This window comes from Chelonoidis abingdonii, chromosome 19 (assembly GCF_003597395.2).
Source record: "Chelonoidis abingdonii isolate Lonesome George chromosome 19, CheloAbing_2.0, whole genome shotgun sequence".
Classification (NCBI taxonomy): Eukaryota; Metazoa; Chordata; order Testudines; family Testudinidae; genus Chelonoidis; species Chelonoidis abingdonii.
The window spans coordinates 10,208,264-10,228,462 of NC_133787.1; the positions used below are offsets into that span (position 1 = coordinate 10,208,264).

At 40.2% G+C, this 20,199-nt stretch overlaps 1 protein-coding gene across 4 annotated transcripts in view; it reads left to right on the forward strand.

Moving 5' to 3' along the window:
- ESRP2 (epithelial splicing regulatory protein 2) overlaps window positions 1–19,459 on the forward strand; it is a 63,509-nt gene extending 44,050 nt beyond the window's left edge. For 2 of the 4 annotated variants that reach the window (XM_075073700.1, XM_032780950.2), the window contains exons 13-17: window positions 1,062–1,260; window positions 2,576–2,771; window positions 3,578–3,755; window positions 14,543–14,654; window positions 18,970–19,049. In XM_075073700.1, the coding sequence (XP_074929801.1) occupies window positions 1,062–1,260; window positions 2,576–2,771; window positions 3,578–3,755; window positions 14,543–14,632 (663 nt within the window). In that variant the 3' untranslated portion in view covers window positions 14,633–14,654; window positions 18,970–19,049. Of the gene's footprint in view, window positions 1–1,061; window positions 1,261–2,575; window positions 2,772–3,577; window positions 3,756–14,542; window positions 14,655–18,969 lie in introns of all 4 variants that reach the window. The other 2 variants (XM_032780951.2, XM_032780952.2) reach the window with 2 other exon arrangements.
- Window positions 19,460–20,199: the final 740 nt, after the last annotated feature.

Genomic DNA, 20,199 nt, shown 5'->3' on the forward strand with positions numbered 1-20,199 from the left:
AGCAGCACAAGATGGAACCGCAAGCGGCTTTGCCCTGTCCCAGGGGGTTACAATAATATCCCTACTTTTGGGTGTGGTCCACAGTAAGCCCTTGCTTTTATAGAGCAGCTAAATTGGAACTAGTTTGAAGATTAAATCTTAGCTTTTGTGAAACATTTTGGAAGAAGGAGAACATTTGTAGTTTGGTTTGAAAAGTCTCAAGATTTTGGAGGGTTTTGATGGAAAAGTGCTCATTTCTAATTCAAAAGTTCTGTTTGTTTTTTGGGTTCATTTTAGAGGTTTACATTTTGTCTTCCCCCTCCAGCTTCTTCCATTTTTCTTTGTACAAGCAGAAAACTGGGAAAATATTTTTTAAATGAGTGTCTTACTTCCCACCCACTTTTTTTCTACTAAAGGGGAGGGAGTATGAGAGAGAGAGAGAGAGAGACACACACACACACCCCTACAAATCAAAATTGAACAAACTTATTTTTTAAAAAAAGGTGTTGAAAAATATTTTTCTTAATGAAAACAAATTATTATTTATTTGAAAAGCCATTTTTCATCACGGTTTTTTTTTTTTTCCCTGTCTCTGAGAACAGCAATGGTGTTTGTGCTCCATAGCACCACAAACCTGGGAATCAATTTGTAACATGGCTTTATGGTTTACTGAAGTAAGGCTTTAACTGTACTTTTATTGGCAAAGGAATTGGTAGTGTGGTGTTTTTGCTTCCATTACTAAATATAACCAACAATTTAATGAAGTAAGTTTGGCCATTCACTCCTTGAAATTATTATGCTGCAGGGTTTCAATAAACACTTGGTCTTAACATTTTGTCTGAAATGCAGGCATACCTTATGTTTAGGGTGCCAACTATCTAATCACACAACCCCAAACACCCTGGTCCTGGCCCTGCCCCACCCCTTCCCTGGGGCTCCGCCTCGCTCACTCCGTCTCCCCTCCCTCCATCGCTCACTCTCCACCACCCTCACTCACTTTCACCGGGCTAGGGCAGGGCAACCCTACTTATTGCTCCGGGAAGTTGAATGACTCTGTGCATGATCTGTTCCCGATTCCACAGGGACGACCATCAGGTGATGCTTTTATCCAAATGAAATCTTCTGATAGAGCCTTTTTGGTGGCCCAGAAGTGTCACAAGAAAATGATGAAGGACCGCTATGTGGAAGTGTTCCAGTGTTCAGGAGAGGAGATGAACTTTGTTTTAATGGGTGGCACTTTAAATCGTAGTGGCTTATCCCCACCGCCATGTAAGTTACCATGTAAGTCTCCAATTCTTCTGCTCTATGCTGCTAAAGGCTGATATGTGGTAGGTGCTCAAGCTCTGTGGCCTTTCATCTTTTTGACTTGGGTTTTGCCGTGATCAATAATCATCCATCTGTATATAGCTGAGATTGGAAGTTGTTCCCTTGGGCAATAATGGGAGTGATTGAAGCATTTTTATTATGTTTTCGGTGGTGAATAGATGTCAGAGATGCCTTGCCAGTGAATATGTTGTGCACTTTTGCTTTTATGGGTATACTGTTCTTCTGAGCTCTGCAGTAGACTTGCCTGTAGTGAAACCTGTTTGAAATTGGATTATTTTGTTTTCAAATTGGAAGACATTCTTTACTATAGCTGCCAGTGAATGTTCTTGCTATTCTGCCTCTGAGCATTGAGAAGGTGCTACTCTTGGGGATAGCTTGTTTTTGAAGGAAACATCCATTGGGATATATTTCTAATGGAGTGTGTGGTGGGGGAGTGAAATTGGATGGATTTTACTGGCTGTCATCTGTGAACAGTATTACTATCCCTACTATGTACTGAACACTTCCAGCAAATAACAATTTGTCTTTTTCTTAAGAATATATAAATACTACAATGATTATAATTTAACATTTGGGGCTTTACTGTGGGCTGATGATTTCCATTCAAACTTGTTTGATTCCCCAATCACAATGCGGATATGTTCAAAACATTAAACTATAGATGGCCAAATTAAAAAAATAAATAAAAGCAAGGTGTGCAGTCGCATGCTTAATCTTTATATGAAAAACAGGTATATGTGCTTGCAAATGAATTTAATTAGCCTTTTGTATTCACAATATCCTGATAAGCATATCAGTCTGCAGTAGTTGCATGCAGACTGTCGGTCGAGAATTGAAGGCACACTTGTGTACCTAGCTTCTTTGAAAATCTGTCCCACCGAGAGCAACTTCTGCTAGAAGGAACAGAAGTATAAGTGTGCGCACATGTGCGTCCAATACCCTGCATTATCTGTTCACGTAGCTTCATACTTTCTTTGGCTAACTGTGCAGCTTTCTAGTATCCATTTTAATATGGCTGAGGCAGCTCATCTTCATGCACTTGGTAGGTATTGTTTATTCCAAGTATCCCAGAAATCCTGTCATTCGTGTTGACATGATAGGTGTTTCCACTGAGAGAAGGTTTAGAGCAGACGTGTGAGCTTTAGTTCATTGTGGTCAGATGCTCTTAGCGTGGATAGTAATCACTAAATAAATAAATCTTCTCCCATCTTGTTCCCACCCCAGGCCAATTCCTGTTTTGATGGGTCTGTTTTTCTGGTTTGTTTTTTAGGTCTTTCTCCACCAGCGTATGCTGCTTTCCAAACAGCCGCAGCAGTGATCCCAGCAGAAGCAGCACTTTACCAGCCACAAGCCCTGTTATCAACAACTAGGACTCCCCAGGCTTCTGCTGCTGCCCCTCCAACTGTTACCTACTACCCGGCTCAGGCTGCTCAGCTTTACATGAACTACACAGCTTACTATCCCAGGTACAGTGGGGCTTGGTTGCCTTCTGCTACTTGATCTCAGAATCCATTTCTTTATAGGAAGGAAACTGTTGGGTCACCTGTGCGTCCCTTTAATTTGTACTTCTGATCTTGACAGTCCTGAGAGTTGCTGATGTTTATCAACAGGGACAATGACTGCGTAGGTGGCCTCATCTAGGCCTCTTAATGGGGCTTAGCCTTTGCCAGAGGGAATCGAGCCTCCTTCAGGCAAGCAAGGATGTTTTAGACACTTGGTATGTCTACAGTTCTATGTGAGATGTGATTGCAACCCAGTAGTCATACCGGCGCTTGCTTTAATCTAGCCAGCGTGGCTAAAAATAGCATTGAACACATGCTGGCAGAGCCTTCAGCATGGGCTGTACAAGCCTACCCAGAACGCTGGGTACATACTCGCATTCATAGCCCCTGCCAGTGTCCATGACACATCACCTTCATAGCTATTTTTAGCCGTGTCTGCTAGGGGGTAAGCCTACGGAAGCTGCAATCCCATCTCCAGTTGCAGTGTAGACATACCCATGGCCAGTTTTTTAAATAGACAGCTTATTATACTAGGAAGAGCCATTATCTGCTTGCCTGATGGTTTAGAACTATTGATTTGTATTTACTCTGATGTAGCACTTCCTAGGTTTGCGGGAGGGTTGGGAATGAAAAGCATTCAGGAGCTCTTCCCCTGAGCTAATACTGAATCTTCAGTGAAATTGACCCACTTCAAACCTTTCTCCTACCCCGAGTCCTAAAGCCACCCATTGGTCACTGATAACCATTCTGCTTCACTCTTTCCTTTTCAGTCCTCCAGTATCGCCTACCACGGTGGGGTATATTGCAGCTCCTCCTGCAGCGGTAGCAGCTGCTGCCTCAGCCACACACACTCCAATGCTGCCCCAGCCTGGAGCTTTAGTACGTATGCAGGGCTTGCCTTATAACACAGGAATGAAGGAAATTCTCAGTTTCTTCCAGGGATACCAGGTTAGTATCCAGTCCCTGTCATCAACATCTACCTTTCTGGACTTGGACTTCTGATAGCTATTGTTCTGTGTCAGTCTTAGTAAATCTTGGCTTTGGGAAAAAGAGGAAGGGACCTGCTGGCTATGCATTCATTGTTGTATGGGCCACAGCTGCACTGCACACCACTGGTGGCAGGGGGTGGGGTGCATGTAGCTACACGCCGCAGTGAAAAGCCTGCTGAGGCTACACTGCAGTGTGTAGTTAGTTACATGTGTCAATAAAAGGCTCTGGCAGAGAGGAGGCTGGAGGCTCCTCTGGCCAGGAGCTGCTGGAAACTTTCCCCGCTGCCAAAGCCTTTACCCACCACCATAGTCTTTCCCTGTAGTGGGGAAAGGCTCTGGCATCAGGGAAATAGCAGCACAGTGCAGAGTAGATGTACCCATGGTCAGCCAGTGGTGGTGCGTTGCATCGTGGGTAAGGCAAGTTTTTCAATCAGCACATCCCAAAATATATTCATGGACATTTCATTTTTGTTAATTATAGCAGTTCTGATTTTTTTTCTCTTCAAATGTTAGACGCATGACCTAGTGGTCGGAGCACAGGTGTGAATGATAGTTTCAGCATTGAAAGGCTCCCTCTGTGACCTGGGGGGGAGGAATTGAGATGTATCTGTAAAATGAGGGTGATACCAATCTACCTACCTACTTCAGAGGCATTTTACAAAGCCTAACATATTTTGCTATTGACTGGAATTAATCCTCCAAACCATGACTTACCTTGAACAAATGCTCTATACGCCATTGGTAGTTATCTAAATAATTATCAAGTGAACTGAATTCCAGTTAATGGGCAAGTGAGCATCAATCTACCATATATCTTTTTTAAAAGATGAAGAACCTGAGCTGCATCCATGGGATATCCACATATTTGAATGTGTAGATTAGTATTCCCTGCATCTTCCTGCACACGTCAGATGAGCTTTGTTGATATGCCTGCTATCTAAATCTCTCTTCTGTAGCTGAATACTTGCAAAGGCAAAAATAAAATCATTCAGGAGATAATTTAATGTCTGTAAATAGCAATAAATGGTACAAATTGCAAACCTTTGATAGTAGGGATTAAATTGTACTGAAACATTGGAAAAATGAAAAATTTGATGTAGGTTACGTTAGGTCTCAAACTACTATCTGTGTGGCTTATAAATAGACTGTCCAGCCATACTAGCCCTGTTTCTGACTTTTACTCTCCTTTAGAGACTGCAGTGCAGATGGGTTGGGGGGTTTTCTTGTTGGATAGGGGCAAACTTCAGGCAAGGAAAACACTCAGAATAAGGAGACAATCATTGTACGTTAATTTCTCCAAGATTCTTCTAAGTCTATAGTAGACTGCGTTTTTTGTAATGCATGGTATCACCTATGTGATCTTGTCTGGGCCACAGAAAACACTTAGCTATATATCCTAGGAGAGATCTCTCTAATAATTAGGATGGGAAGAAAACCAAGTCTTCTCCAGAACTGGTGTTGCTTAAACAGTGGAGATGGCCTCTTTGGTGATATTGAAATCATATTGCTCTGGTCTTGGTAATTCAGAAAGAATTTTGCAGATTTTACACAGTTTGGGGAATTAATGGCTTCAAAATCACAAAGCTCTTGTGTAAATCAAGCACAGCCTCTTGAATTCTGCTAAGAAATTAATCAGCTGTGTTTTTCATTTTGTCTCAGAAATTTTCTTCTAAGGAGAAGTTCAAACCAAAGTAATGTGTTTTTTGAGATATGACAGTGACTCTTCAGCTACTACTTATTCATTTGTATTGATTTTAATTAACTTTTTTAAACTACATTTATTTTTATTTTCATTTGTTCCCTGCTAGCTTTTAACGTGAGATTCTATTTTGAGAATGTAGAATTATGTCCTGCATCAAAACCTCAGGTGGAAAAGTAACAAACAAGAAAATATGTGAAATCAGACCTGCCTCCATTTGTGGATGGGACTGCATAGGCAATTGTTTGTAGATCAGTGAACTTCCCACTTCTGATAGCTGGGTGTAATTAACTAAATCTTATATTTATAGTTTACAGGTTTCAGTTCTGTTGCTTAATTTGCCCCTTCGATCTCCTTAAATGGAAAGTAGCTTAAAGTGTGTGTGTAGCATAATTAAAAATTTTAAATGTATAAGAATGTGTTTTATAAATCAGAACTAGATGTATACTCCTACTTTAACCTGTTCTGTAATCACAAGAAATAAATCCCTACCCTACTCCACCCAAAAATAATTTTAAAAGTGAAGCTTAGTCATTGTCATTTAAGAAGCTGGTTTTGGGACATTCATTTGCCCAGTTGAATTATCTTTCTAGAGTTTGAGGTGAGGAACACAGCAAGATATTTAAAAGTTTACACATTTTACTGTCATCAGCTACTGCTGATCAGAGAGTGACTGATTGAATTAAGTCTTTAGAAAATGCTGCCCTGAGTAGATCAGGGATCAGAATCTTGTGAAGGAGCTGAGAAATCACTACATGATACATGTGCTAGTCCAGGTTTTTTATTTATACACGCCCACACACACACTCACTCCTGCAGTAATCTGGAAAAATACTTTTGTAAGTAAAAGGTCTGATGACTTATTGTGTTGGGACAGTGTTTTGTCTCTGGTAAGAAAATCTAACATTATCTCCTCCCTCCCTCTCCCACTCCCCCATTTCTTCTCTTTCTACTGCTACCCAGAGGATGTATTGAACGATGCTTCTGGTCCTTTATAAAGTGAGCCCTTGTTAACCACCATTGGCATGGGTATGATCTTAATCCCTTTGTGAAAATAATTGAAGTTGATTTTCAGTGGATGCGGAAATTGGATCTGAGATGCTGAGAACAAAGGGTGATTTTTATCTTTTGTGTATTCCTGTCTGAAAAGGATGAGTTCAGTTTTATTTATTTTCTGCTGTTTCCTTGTCTGAATTTCTTTGGTCTTCAGGGGCTTCATGGACTGCATGTATGCACATGTTGCTACTTAACTGAAAGCAGCTTTCACACCAGACCTGCCTCATAAGGGAGATACTCTTGGCTTATCATGTGCTTGAACAAGCTGGTCTCAACATCAGTACATGCTTCCAACAGTAGATGATGTTAAAATTATAATTCAGTATTTTCATCAGTTTGCCTATTAGTGTTGGCTTCTTTTATTTAATAGCCCAGTAAATTGGTTTCATCCTTATAGCACCATCAGATGCTCCTATGATTTTTTTAAATTAAGAATTCCTTCATCACAGTTAAACATATATGATGCTTTCAGTTAACCTCACAAAAATCTACAGAGCAGTTAATATAATTGTTGTTGGAGATGCTTGAAAAAACTCTCTCTATTGTATTGCAATGTGCGATACGCTTCTGAATGTAAACATTTAATGCTAGCATGTTACCATCCAATAATTCATGATGTAGCTTCTAATGATTATTGTATTGCAGTAAATCCTGGGAGATCCCATCATGGCCCAGGTTGCCACTGTGCTAAGCATTGTACAGTTAACAAAAAGACAGTCTCTGCCACAGATAGCTACAGTCTAAGACTATGTCTGCTCTAGCACTCTTGTTGGCAAAACTTTGCTGGTGAGAGGTATGAAAAAAAAATACCCCTCTGACCGACGTAAGTTTCACTGACACATGCGCTGGTGTGGACAGCACTACGTTGGCGGGAGAGGTTCTCCCAACGAGGCTGTCGCCACTCATTGGGGGTGTCTTAATTATGCCAGTGGGAGAGCTTTTTCCTGTCGGCAAAGAGCACTACACAGGAGACCTTACAGCGGTGCCACTGCAGTGGTCTGTAGTTTAGATGTAGCCTAAGTATAAGACAAGAGCCAATTGGAGGATTTAGACAGACAGATGGGGAAACACAAGGAAATAATGAGATCATACCGGTCAGCATGATTGGCAGTGGCCTCAGCACATCAGCACCCTAATTATTTGTTAAAATTTTTGAAGGGATTTGGAAGAGGACTATGAGTCAGTCTGGATATTTACTGCAAGCTCCTATCATAACTTGAAAATCTTCTACTTCACGGAGAACTGAATTTCTGGAATTTATTTTTTAAAAATAAAAATCCACTCTTCAGCTCCTGAAAATGTCTCTCTATCAGGGAGAAGGAATGGGGGAAACCTGGGTGGTTGACTATATTCAGCATTAGTAAACTGTACAGTTACTTCACTGCAGCACAACACCCTAAACAGCTGTCATTAAAGTTGAGAGGAATTAAGGAAAGGGTAAGTGAATGATTGGAGAACAGCTATTAGCACTTGTAGAAACAGTGATGTTTTTATGCAAGGGTAAATAAATACCAAATAAGCAAAGGTACTTTTTGCCTCTGTCTTTAGTTATTTATGTAACATATATTTGCTAAATCTGCTGTGTATTGTGCACTTTAGCCTTACATTTGCTTATTGGTTAATTAAGCTTCTCATGATTACTAACTGAACCAATGAGATTAAGGGGAATGTTCCAAGATGCCAAGAATAATCCAAGCTTTTGATGCTTGCTACTTTCATAGGAGTGTGTGTGCCGTTAATAGAATTGTGGTACTCTGGAATAGAAAGCAGATTTATCAACCTAGTTAGCCTGGATGTCAGTGTAGTCCTGTTCACTAGGGCATTGTGTTTCATTCAGAACTACAGTCAGAAATGATATGAGCTGGGAAGACTGACTTTGAGGGATCATAGTTAACATTTGAAAATTGCTTAAAGCTTGTGAGAGTTTTAGTCCCTACTTGCTGAAACAGGGCCAGGTTGGAAACCTGGTGCCTGTTTTACTGTTTTTATATAGGATAGGCTTAAAATAAAATGAATATCTTTTAAACCTATACTGGGTTTATGTATACCATTCCTCCTGGGAAGCTATAGAGGGTTTTGCAATGTATTAATCCTCTGAGTCTTCATAGACACAGAATTCAAGGCTAATTGCTTTTTTTAAAAAAGCAGCGATGAGTGGCAAAATTCCAAGAGCTTTAACAATTCATCTATCTCTAATATCAGGACAGCAGACTTCACTTTTGCTAACTTCCCCTGGATTAAGCTTTGCCTGACGTATGTTTGAACAAAGAAAGTATTCTCTGTTTCCTATGGGTCCTTTTTGAAATCTGACACCTTTCACAGTCCTAGGGGGATAGCTTCTTCATCCATGTCTGTTGCATCCTCTAGCTGCCAATTCTAGTCACAAAACCGTCTGGGGTGGGGGTGGGAGGGAATAGTAGGGTTGGGAGAATAGCCTCAATTAGCATAGCTTTGCAGAAAAGCTAGCAAGCAGTAGACAATACACCTCTACCCCGATACAACGCTATTCTCAGGAGCCAAAAAATCTTAATGCATTATAGATGAAACCGCATTATATTGAACTTGCTTTGATCCGCCAGAGTGCACAGCCCCCACTCTCCCCTGAGCACTGCTTTACCATGTTATATTCAAATTCGTGTTATATCAGGTCGCGTTATATTGGGGTAGAGGTGTATTGTATCACTTTCCCCATCTAAAATGGAATACAGCTGTAGCTCACAGACATATACTGCTTTGGTTCTGAATTTAGATTGATCTTTCAGTTGGACGCACTGTCCACAAGGAGAGAGCCTCTCTCAAAATTGGGATAGTAAATTTTGCGGTTTACCATTGCTGTCAACTAGCTGCTTGTCACACTTTAAGCAATTCAGTTAATGGCACCACTATTGTAGTGGGTAATTGGAATGACACAGGTCTCTCCTTTTACTACCTCTTCCACCAAACATTTAAGCTTGTCTCTGCTGCTGTATTATGGCACTTTGTTTCAATACCAAATAATCTAGACTGAATCAGAGTCTCAGACATTTAGGGATTCCTCCCCTCCGTAGGACCTATTCTCTGGTGTGGGTTCATATTTTCAGAGGAGACTTTCCTAGCGAACTTTTCTGGTGACTTGCCCTGTAAATCCAGAATAGAATTGCTGCAGCTGCATCTCTGCAGTGGCCATTTCGCCTCTAACGACTGCAAGTTGCACCTCCTTTCTAGCTGGAAACTATTCTTAGCTCCTCTTATGTTTCCCCTTAATTTCCCTATTTCCTTAGGGCTTAACTAAAATCACTTTCTAAACCATTTAGTTAAATCAGTGCACAAATGGTGTGTAGCCAAGCCCTTATTCCTGTTTAGGTGGCAGATACTTGCAGAGGCACTAACATAGGGTGAGGGGAAAATGGAATTCAGGAGGGCTAGTAATGCAGTAACTTTTTTGCTTCTGAAGATTTAGGTTCAAATTAATTTTTTAGGAAAGGAGTGAAAAAGCAGCATGATCTCCTCAGGAAGCAGCACAGGTGATCTCTGCATAAGATGATAGGCTAGCACAGCAGAATTATTGCAGGTCAAAAATTAGTAAATGTTGGAAAAGCTGTGTGAAGGATGCTTGTGATGTTGTTTATATATCATGTGTCTCAAACTAACCTTTGAAACAGTAGAGGGAGTATTTTTCAGCCAGAGAATGTGACTCTTGGGATGGACTGAGGTAAACCAGGAAATGTAATAGCCCCTTGGTTACTGCTAGTGAGGGAGAGGTGACTCCACCTAGACGGTACATGGGTTTGCAACTCTTGGTTCAACTTTCCCTTGGAACACGAAGTACTACTTACAGTGCTGTAACTTGCTACTCAAAAACCATAAAACCCTCTTATTGAGGAACTGCAAGAAAACAGACGAACATGGAGCAGAGAGAATGTCTCTAAATGTAGAGTGCAGGATCAAGTAATCGTAGAACTCTACTTGTTTAACAATACGGACCTGAGACACAGAACTTAACTTTTGACAACCAAGGGATGGATTAACTTTCTTTTCTCTCTTTTACATTTACATTTTTGCCAGTTCAAATTAGGACACTAGAAAAGACCTACTGAGTCTGGAAATCCTCTTGATTTGATAAACAGGTTGCTTCTACATCCTCCCTCAGCCTTCATAAATCTAGATTTCTGACGGCGACTTCTCAGTGTGAAAATCCTACTATCAGTCTCATTAGTCAATAAGAGATTGATCCTGCTCCCATATAAAATGATTCAGCCTCACCTTTGCTTTCCAAAAGGATCAACTTGTTCCCCCTATTCAAACCGGCTTTCTTACTCACCGAGCATCCACTCCCCTTGGTACCAGTACTCTATTCCTACCAGATGCATTTTCCACCTGCTCTCAGTCTTTTGTCTGTGGCCACTCTGCAGTGTATCTTGCCATTTTTTTTTCTAGCCTGTAAAGATTCACCACTTGCTATTACTTGGCATTACTTTCTGCTTCCAAGCTACCCTCTTGGTGCAAACTTTACTCTATACCTGGCTCCAATCCTACCTACCCAATGGAAGACCCATAGTACAGGTGGGCACACCAAGTACCATTTCCTGCTGCCCTTGAGATGAGGGTCAGATGAGGAATCCTTTAAAGAAACCCCCACAGTGGTGATGTGTGTGCGGCCTCTTCTTGGCTCTTTTCATGTGCCTCTCCCCACTAACTTCAGTTGGACTTGATAGCCACCTCAGGGTGAAAAAGGAATCATTTTGTCACTGACTTAAGAAAAATGTAAAGGAAAAATCAATCTATCTAAGAAGCAGCTCCCTCTGCTTCATCTATATCAATAAACTAGCCTGTTCTGTCAAATAGAAGAAAAAGAGACACTGGTTGACGGAAAAACATCTTCGATGGATGCTTGGTTTTTTGATGAATAATTGGATAAGAGGGGTCAGCTGCTGCCGCCAGGCAGTTAACAATAAGCTCTCCTCAGAAACTTGCAGTTTTCTGAGTGAGTTAAAAATGCTCACTGAAGAGAATGCCTTTGAAAATGCAACATCTATATTCATTCAGGTTGGATGTGTTGAGGCCAAATTTGATATGTCACTGGATTTATAAAGCTTTTCAAAATGACTTCTGGTTTTGTGAGTTCACAGCTGATTATCTTATCTGGGATTTTCAGACTGGCTTATCTGCCATTGATTGCAATGGAAGCAGAATTTTTGAATTATTTGAAAATTTCACCTTTTGCCCATATGAATGAACAAAGGTAAAGAACATGCTATTGTACACTCCAGCTTTTCAACAGTAGGAAATGGGGTTTGGCAGTAGTTTTTTAGCTATCTGCTTCTGAGTTGCGGGGGAGGGATAGCTCAGTGGTTTGAGCATTGGCCTGCTAAATCCAGGGTTTTGAGTTCAATCCTTGAGGGGGCCATTTGGGGATTGGTCCTGCTTTGAGCAGCAGGTTGGACTAGGTGATCTCTTGAGGTCCCTTCCAACCCTAATAATCTATGATTCTATGTAGTGTTGCTTTTTGTCATCTGTACAATACGTGGCATTGGATGACTTCTGGCAAATCCATAATAGTGCATTTTTACATTATTGTATAATTTTATTTCACAATCTCAGATTGGTAGGGGACTGGTAAAGCAGAAATACTGAGCCTAAATTAAGAGGCTTAATGCTAATTACATGTCCCTGCATTAAAAGCTAGCAACACTGATATTCCACTTTGGACACTTGAGCTGACCTCAGGTTCTTCCACTTTTGGTCATCCAGTCCAATAGTAGTGTACCTTGGCCTTGCTCATTTAGGAGGCTTCTGCAATATAGGCAACATCTGAAACGCTCATTTAATGCTCTATCTCAAGTCTTTTGGAGTAGCTGTCATTTTCTCACTAGAGACCTAGTTTCTTGTATGACCTCACCTGTTGCATTATTTCCTTCACTTGATTTACAATAATGCCTTTTTGTAATTTTTTTTAAGCTGGAGCTGTTCAGAAGCACTTACTGCTCCACAACCTCTGTTTAATTACCATAACTTAATACAATCTCTCCTTTTACATGTCTGTCCTCTAAATAATAAACTCTATAAAAAACCCACCACAATAGTTATTCAAGTTTCCTGCACACTTGAGCTCATGCTTTATACCAATCTATCTTCTTGCCATTTCTGATACACTGTAATTTTTCCATTCCTCGTTTTTCTTGTTGCTTATGCATACCTTTTAAAAAAAAAATACTCTCACTAGAGGCTACAGGGCTTTACCTACTGCAAATCTGCTGATAATCTAGTATCTAAAGTATGTACTATATTGAGACATTCCTTCCAAAGAACAAACTTACTTTTTGTAGATTGGTTTCAAGGGCAGGTCTGGTAGCTGATAATTAATATTTGCTCAGCCTGGTTGCCCTGGTAGAGACTATCTAGAAAAACCTTCTTACGTTTGTTTGTACTTAATGGAGTGGGTCTAGATGTGAAGGCGGCTAGAAATCCATAGTGAAGATTGTGGGGGTTCTTTCTCTTATGGTGTTTGGGCTCTTGGATGTTGCTCTGTGTGGTAGGTGTATTATGTGTTCTTTAAATTTCACTATAGGTGGTTATAAAGTGTCTTTTTTTATTTTCTTTTATAAATACAATATTTATTCTTCCCTATAAACTGGCAGGAGACATTTTCTGTATCAAAAGAAACAAAGGGCAGCATAGCAATAGAACCTTGTGTGCTTGGGGATAGTGTAATGTGCCAATGCATGTAAAGGAAGCCATTTCAAAAAAGAAAATTCTGCTTGTTATTGCAGAAAGGACATAATGTAAACCAGATTAAGTGTACCTCTTTGCTGCAAAGTAGCATTCCAGTAGTCTCCACAACATATTCAGGTGTTCTCTGGGATTTGTTTCTTTCCGGTATGTGTGCTTCTGGAGACATTCTGTATAAACCAGCATTTGGTCTCATCAACCAAGATCTGTTTTCTGACTTTAGACACAGACTTGCACCATCCCCTATAACAACACGCCCTTCTCATGCATGGTTAAGATCTTTGACCTTATTCTTCTCTCTCAGGCCTAGTCTATACATGGCTTTTGTACTGGGGTTGCCAATCTTGGCTGGATGTGTTCCTGGAGATTTCATCACCTGACATGATCTTTCATCTTCTGGAGACTCCAGGACAATCCCAGTGGGTTGGCAACCCTATTTTGTACTGATATAACTTTATTGGTTAGTGATGTGATTTTTCTTTTTACCAAAATGGTTATACTGGCACAACCCCTGTTTGGACTCAGTTATATCCATATAAAAGTGCTTTACACTGATATTGCTTATTCTCCTTCCTATATGGGGGTAAGCTTCACCTATACAAGCACTTTTATACCTGTATAAATGCATCCACACTTGGGAGTTGTATGGCTTTAGCTATACTGGTGTTAGGCACAGAGGTACAACTTTGGCTTTTGTGTGCGGACAACGCCTCCCGCTGGCTTTTCACCAGGGTAACTCTCTCTACTTCAGTGGAGTTAACTTCTTATTTACACTCCTAAGTAAGATCAGATTTCGGACCTTGGTCTCTCCTAATCCTTCCTCTCCTCACGTCAATTTGTGCAGTCTAGAAAGCATGTGCTCCAATTCCTATGAGATTCTCTGCTGTAACATAGTATCGCTCTCTCCGATACATAGACTTTGTCATTTGTTACCTGGCACATCATTTCAATATCTACTTGCTGCTGTTCTATGAATATTAAGGAAAAAAGGGTATTTGGTTGTTTAAATTTCCTTATTAAGGAAGACTTGCATTACAAAAAGCTAGTATAAGCAGTATATAATTTCCTCCATATTTCTTCCATAAACCTATCTCCAACCAATTCTTCAAGTAGTGGATTTTACTGATTGCATATAAGCTGTGTGTGTGTCAAATTCACTTTGTCTCCTGCCAGTTACTGTACCTGATGCTCTTAATTAAGGTTGCAAATGTAGTCTGTGTGGCTTGCTGTACAAGAACTGTACCTTCTCTTGCTGATTATCATGTATCACACTTGTACTGTAGTATGCACCTGATGACTACAATGGCCTTATTCAGCTGAACGATCAAGCAAGGAGTGTGTTACAAGCACCGAAAGAGTGGGTCTGTTTGTAACTGTTTGTAACTTCCAAAGAAGGTAAGATGGGACTGGCAGAAGCTGGGTCTCCAATGGTGAACGGGAAGGGAAATGAAGGGCTTGGTGATGTGGAGACTGTTTTTCCTTCCTAGCTTGTGTTTGGGAACCTTACTCTAACCTTCCCTGCTCCTGTCCTATTGGAAAAAAAAAATCAACTAATCTGGTGAAACTGAGGCTACTCCTGTGATCTGTGGCTGATGGGACAGCAGTGGTAAATGGTGGAGGTTATGTGACAGCTTGGCTTTGTGCAAAGAAATTTCTGTTAAACTTTCACCGTGGTTTATTACCATTTGCTGAGTGCTCCATCTGAGGCTTTTAGCCCAGGGCTTTTATTCTTGTTTGTTTGAACATAGCAAGAAAATTTCTACTAACCTTGACTTCAGAAAAAATAGGAAGACACTCTTTTTTTTTTTTTTAAACCCTCTCCCTGCCTTTCTCCATCTTTCTTAGACTGCAAAGTTGTCTAGAAATGAATGCTTCTCTGATTTCTCCTGCTCACTTTGCACCAATGAGATCCCTATTCTTTAGAATGGGTCTGGAATGTTGCTCTGTCAATAAGGGTGTTTGTTTTCTTTATATGTGTGAGTAAACTTGCTAATGGTGAACTATCCCAGTTGTCCATTGCAGTCTGATCCCGGCTTTCCCAATACACGCTTACACTTTGGCCTCTGAGCTGGGACTTTCTTACAAATCATTCACATATAGTAAAGGTAACAGACATTTGAAAAGTGTAATGGATATTGATTAAACTACTAAATCCTTCAATTAAACTATTAACAAAGAAGAGCATATAATTTTTGAAAAAAATTGCAATTTGAGGGCACAAAGCAATATTAAGATAACTTTATTATTACACTGTAGGTTCAAAGTATTCTTCTGATTTAACAGTATGAGTGGAACAACTTCAGAAATTAAAAGAAAACAAAGTAGAAGAGGGGAGGCAGTTTATCTCTGGAGCCTGGAAACTTTGGTTACCACTTCATGATGAAATTCACTTTTGCCCAGGGCCTACCCAAGATATGTATCTCTTAAGCCCTCAGGTCCATAAGCTTTGTACAGGCTCTCTGTTGAATGCTAGAGCGCTAAATTATGTATTGCTTCATTCCCATGTAAAAAGTTTGCTCCTGAGTCTTAAATACTAAGTTAACCAACTTTATTTTTCCTTAAGACGTGTAGATTTCTTTTTAAAAATAATTATTCTAGTACTTTTTGGAAGAGAAATCAAAGGAATCATTTGAGAGCTCAAATGGTACTATTTTAAATTATGCATTTAAATGTTCTGCTAATGTCCAAGTTTTTTCAGTGCAGTAACAAGTGACAAAACGTTATGCCTCTGCCTTGATGTTAATTATAATGACAATAATGAATTTTGGCATTTGTGTGGTTGTAATGCATAATTCTAATATGACCTAGAAAGTATTAATGATTTTCATAATATCAAGTCTCTCCCTTTTAAAAATCCAACTGATTAGTTCTGCTGGTCCCCCTTCCCCCATAGGTATAATATCATTTGGAAACAGATGACTTACAAAGAGTTGAGTTAATAGGTCATTAGGTTAGAGCGGCTTTTCTGTAAAGCTATTTGTATCAAGACATTCATATGTGTGTGATTTCACTATAAAATATCACACCTGCTGGGGAGCAAGTCCCCTGAAGGCTGTGTAGTGTAGTGTCTAGAAGAGCTGGGACAGGATAGCTGGTTCATTCTGAGCAGATATATAGACACTCACTCACTGTGATCCTGGGCAAGTTATTCACCTGCTCTCGTGTTTCACTCATATCATCTGGAAAATGGGGTTAATAACTGGGCCTTGCTACAGCCAGATGGGAGCTGAGTTATCTCAGACTAACAGACTACAAAACGAGTGGCGTAGCCTTGGGTACCGTGGTATGAACATCTCTGGTGCAAACCACCCAAAGAGAATAAATATTTGCCACGATGTGTGAGTACCTCATTCTCCTCCTCTGAATGAATCTTCAGCTGTAATTCCCAAAATGAATGCATTTACTTAAGACATCTACATTAAAACCAGAGGTTAGTGTCTTAAAGTGAACATAAATGAGTTCGGAAAAGACATAGGCAACTGTGCCTCTTGCAGAACCTGCAGCCTGTTCTGTTGGCCTTCCATACAGTTTTTCCTGCTACTGATATTGCTTGTTTAAAAAAAAAAAAAGGGGAGGGGGAGAAGCACACTCCCTACTACCATAACTACACTATTTTTTTTCTAATACATTGATTTAAAAACCAAAGCTGCTACAGAAACTGCTTTTTGCTGTCTCCTGTGCTCAGTGGTGTAACCATACTTCCCATATGCTCTCGTTGCATTTGGGCCTGGATACTAAAACTGACTGACCTCGATATACTGTAGCCGTGACTGTAGCCAGCAGTTAGCAATCACAGGTGTAGGTGCAAAAACGTTTTAAAACAGACCCAATACAATTTTGTCAGTGGTTCTACCCAAATGAAGTGCTTTTTCCTCTTTTAAGTGCATTAGTAATCTGAAATCTATTAATCTGATTTCTAAAACTAATCTGGGCTTCTTACAGGAATTTTTGTATAAGGTTCTTGAATATTTTTCGGCATGCTGCTTTCCTAATTCACTTTGTTTCTGGAGGGAGAAATGTACCAGTATTATATGGATCTAATAGCGTCTGTGCTCACTGCCCTATTAAGTACCTCTAGTTCCTAACATGATTTGTTGCTTATAACTTCAGACTGCTTTTATTGCCTACCAAGCGTTTGGGTGAGTGAAGTTCTGGTATGTGCTGGCTTTACTTCTACATGTGAGAATATAAAGTTGCTCAGAAATTAGTATGGGAGGTAACCAAAAAGTGAGCATTTTGCCATTTATCTTACTGTAACAAGCATATATGGTAGCATCATTTTTTGGGGTGGGTGGGGGGGAGGGATGCAAATATTTTTCCTCTTTAAATCTGAAGGATGTAGACTCCACAAAGCAAGTATTACGCTTGATCTCTCTCCCACCCCCCCTCCCCCTTAAACTGTGGTGGTCTAACTTAGCAAGTGTTTGTGTTCTTTCTGGCAATGAGTTGACCCCATCTTAAGTTTCCAGCAAATGAATCTCTTGTATTCAGAGTTTTTGCTGCTTCAACTTTTGATTTCTTAGCTTGGTTCAGATTTATTAAATCAAATATACAAATGAGATTGCCAAATTTACCCTGCAAGGGCTTCCAGGATGTCTGGTATGGGGGCACAGACAAGCTCGGGCACATCTGCTGAGTGGATTTTATACTCGATATTTTGGGGTTAAATCCTTGAACACACCAGGGCCCGGGTGTCACCCCAAGTAGATTAACTACATTGACAGAACAGTATCATTTCCCACCACTCTTTCCGCCATCTTCCCTCCATATTAACAAAGGCTCCTTTGATTCAATTGAAGTACTACAACTTTTTCTTCTCTGGTTCTGGGGGCTAATTTAGTTCTGTTAATTCTCATGCATCTTCTCCTCTCATGCTGCTCTATCCATACTTTCTGGTGTCACTGTCTGCCTTATTTTCTTTTGGGTTAGTATTCATGATGCTTTAATAGCCCTTTCTGTTTTTCTTGGCCAATAAGCCAGGTAGCACAAGCATACTTCACTGCAGGCTGAGGTTTCCTTCCTTGCTTTGCCTATTATTTACTAAATTTGATACCTCTTCTGTCTTGGGCTAGTCCACACTTCAAACTTAGGTCAACATAGCTACAACGCTCAGAGGTATGACAAATTCATACCTCGGGTGCTGTAGCTATGCCAACTTAGCCCACGGTATAGATGCAACTAGGTCGATGGAAGAATGCTTCTGATAACCTAGCTACCATCACTTGAGGAGGTGGTGTTCCTACAGCAATGGAAAAACCCCTTCTGTCACTGTTGTCTGCATCTATACCATGTGGTACAGTGCAGTAGCTATGCCACTGTAGTGCCCATAATGTAGACACATGGTCTTGCTAACCTTAAATCTAAGTAATCTGCAGTACTTCTGTACTGGACTCTCCTCCTGGAGCTACTTTTGAATCTTTCTGACTCGTACGCCAGCAGAATTCAAGTTCCTTCTGCTATGAACTAAAAAACAGCTCTCAGTTCAGTCTTCAGTCCTTTATTCTCCTCCAGACTTGGCCGTTTGTAGCCACGATGATTTGAAGCTTGGCAGATGAAGTGTTTTTATGTATAAAACTCGGAACTGCCTTTCTGTTGATCTAAAGCAATTAAAGAAACCAGCAGGAGTACATAGGGTTAGGGACAGAGCCTACATCTGTGGTCTTAGCTTTTAAGTTTCTCTTCCCCCTCCCTTGTGTTCTTATTCCTGCAGCTCCACACAGATTCCATTCTCGTGCTTTACAACTTTAGTGGCCAGCCCAGTGGAGAAGCGTTGGTGACTTTTCCAAGCCTGGACCTGGCTAAGAAAGCAGTGGCTGAGAAAAATGGACGGCTCCTGGGAAGTCGCTATATAGAACTCTATCTGGTCTAACCAAAAGACTCTTGAGGGGAGGGGGAGGGAGAAGAGAGGGAGGGGAAGTAATACTAAACACTATGCCTTTTAATAAAACAAAGTCTTCCCTTGCTATCCACACAGCAGTAAATGTGCCTTCTCAGCCTGCATGGTAGGTTGCAGGAGTGATACTTGTTCCTGTATTTAATTTGAAAAATCTCCTGCCCTACACCAAAAAGAGAAATAAAAACTATATCACTAATTTCCTTAAGAAAGAGCAGGAAGATTGATTTCAGGGTACTTGTTGAAATGCTGTCACCCAGTTAACCTGTGAGGCAATCCAAGAGCACTTCAGCTATCACAGCCCCGGGGGGGCGGGTGAGAGGGGGAAAGGGAGACTTAATTTTTGTTCTGTAGTGTTTGAAGTGGAAAGTGAAACTTGGTTTGTTCAGATTCTTTTGTTTTAGGTTTTAAGAATTTACTCTTAGCAAAATGTCTCCAGAAAGGGCTGCTGAAACTTGCAGCTTTCCCGAATTATAGCATAAATCCTATTGGATTTTTTGTTGTTGCTTTCCTTAACTGGAAAATACCCAGGATGCCATATCCAAATGGAATAGGAGAAGCTGCTTCTTGTCATTGTGTTGTGTAATGCAAAAGCCATATCAGTCTTTCCTATCAACATACATGCTGCCAATGTGTGAAGCAAAAAGAACCCCAAACTTTTAATTTCTACAGGACAAAAAATGGCACATAAACATTGAGTACTAGTAAGTTATATTTTTTATTTAAGCATAATAGCTTTCAGATACTGTATTAAAGATTTTGCTCTAGTTTATGTGCATGCAATTTGTTTACATCTTTAAACTACTTTATTTGTATATTATGAAGCAACAAAATTGTTGAAATCTAAGCCTTCTAGTGCATGCATTTTCCCTTTCTTTGTGTGTATATACATAAGCTAGAAAAACTAGTTTGTCATGTAGCATGTGTTTAAGACGACATCTGCTGTAGAAGCACTAAATGATTTTGTTTTTACTGTGCCTTAATTCAAGCCTATTCAAAGTGCAATACCAGCAGAGCAAAATGTCATGAGTCCTGTTGTGACAGGCT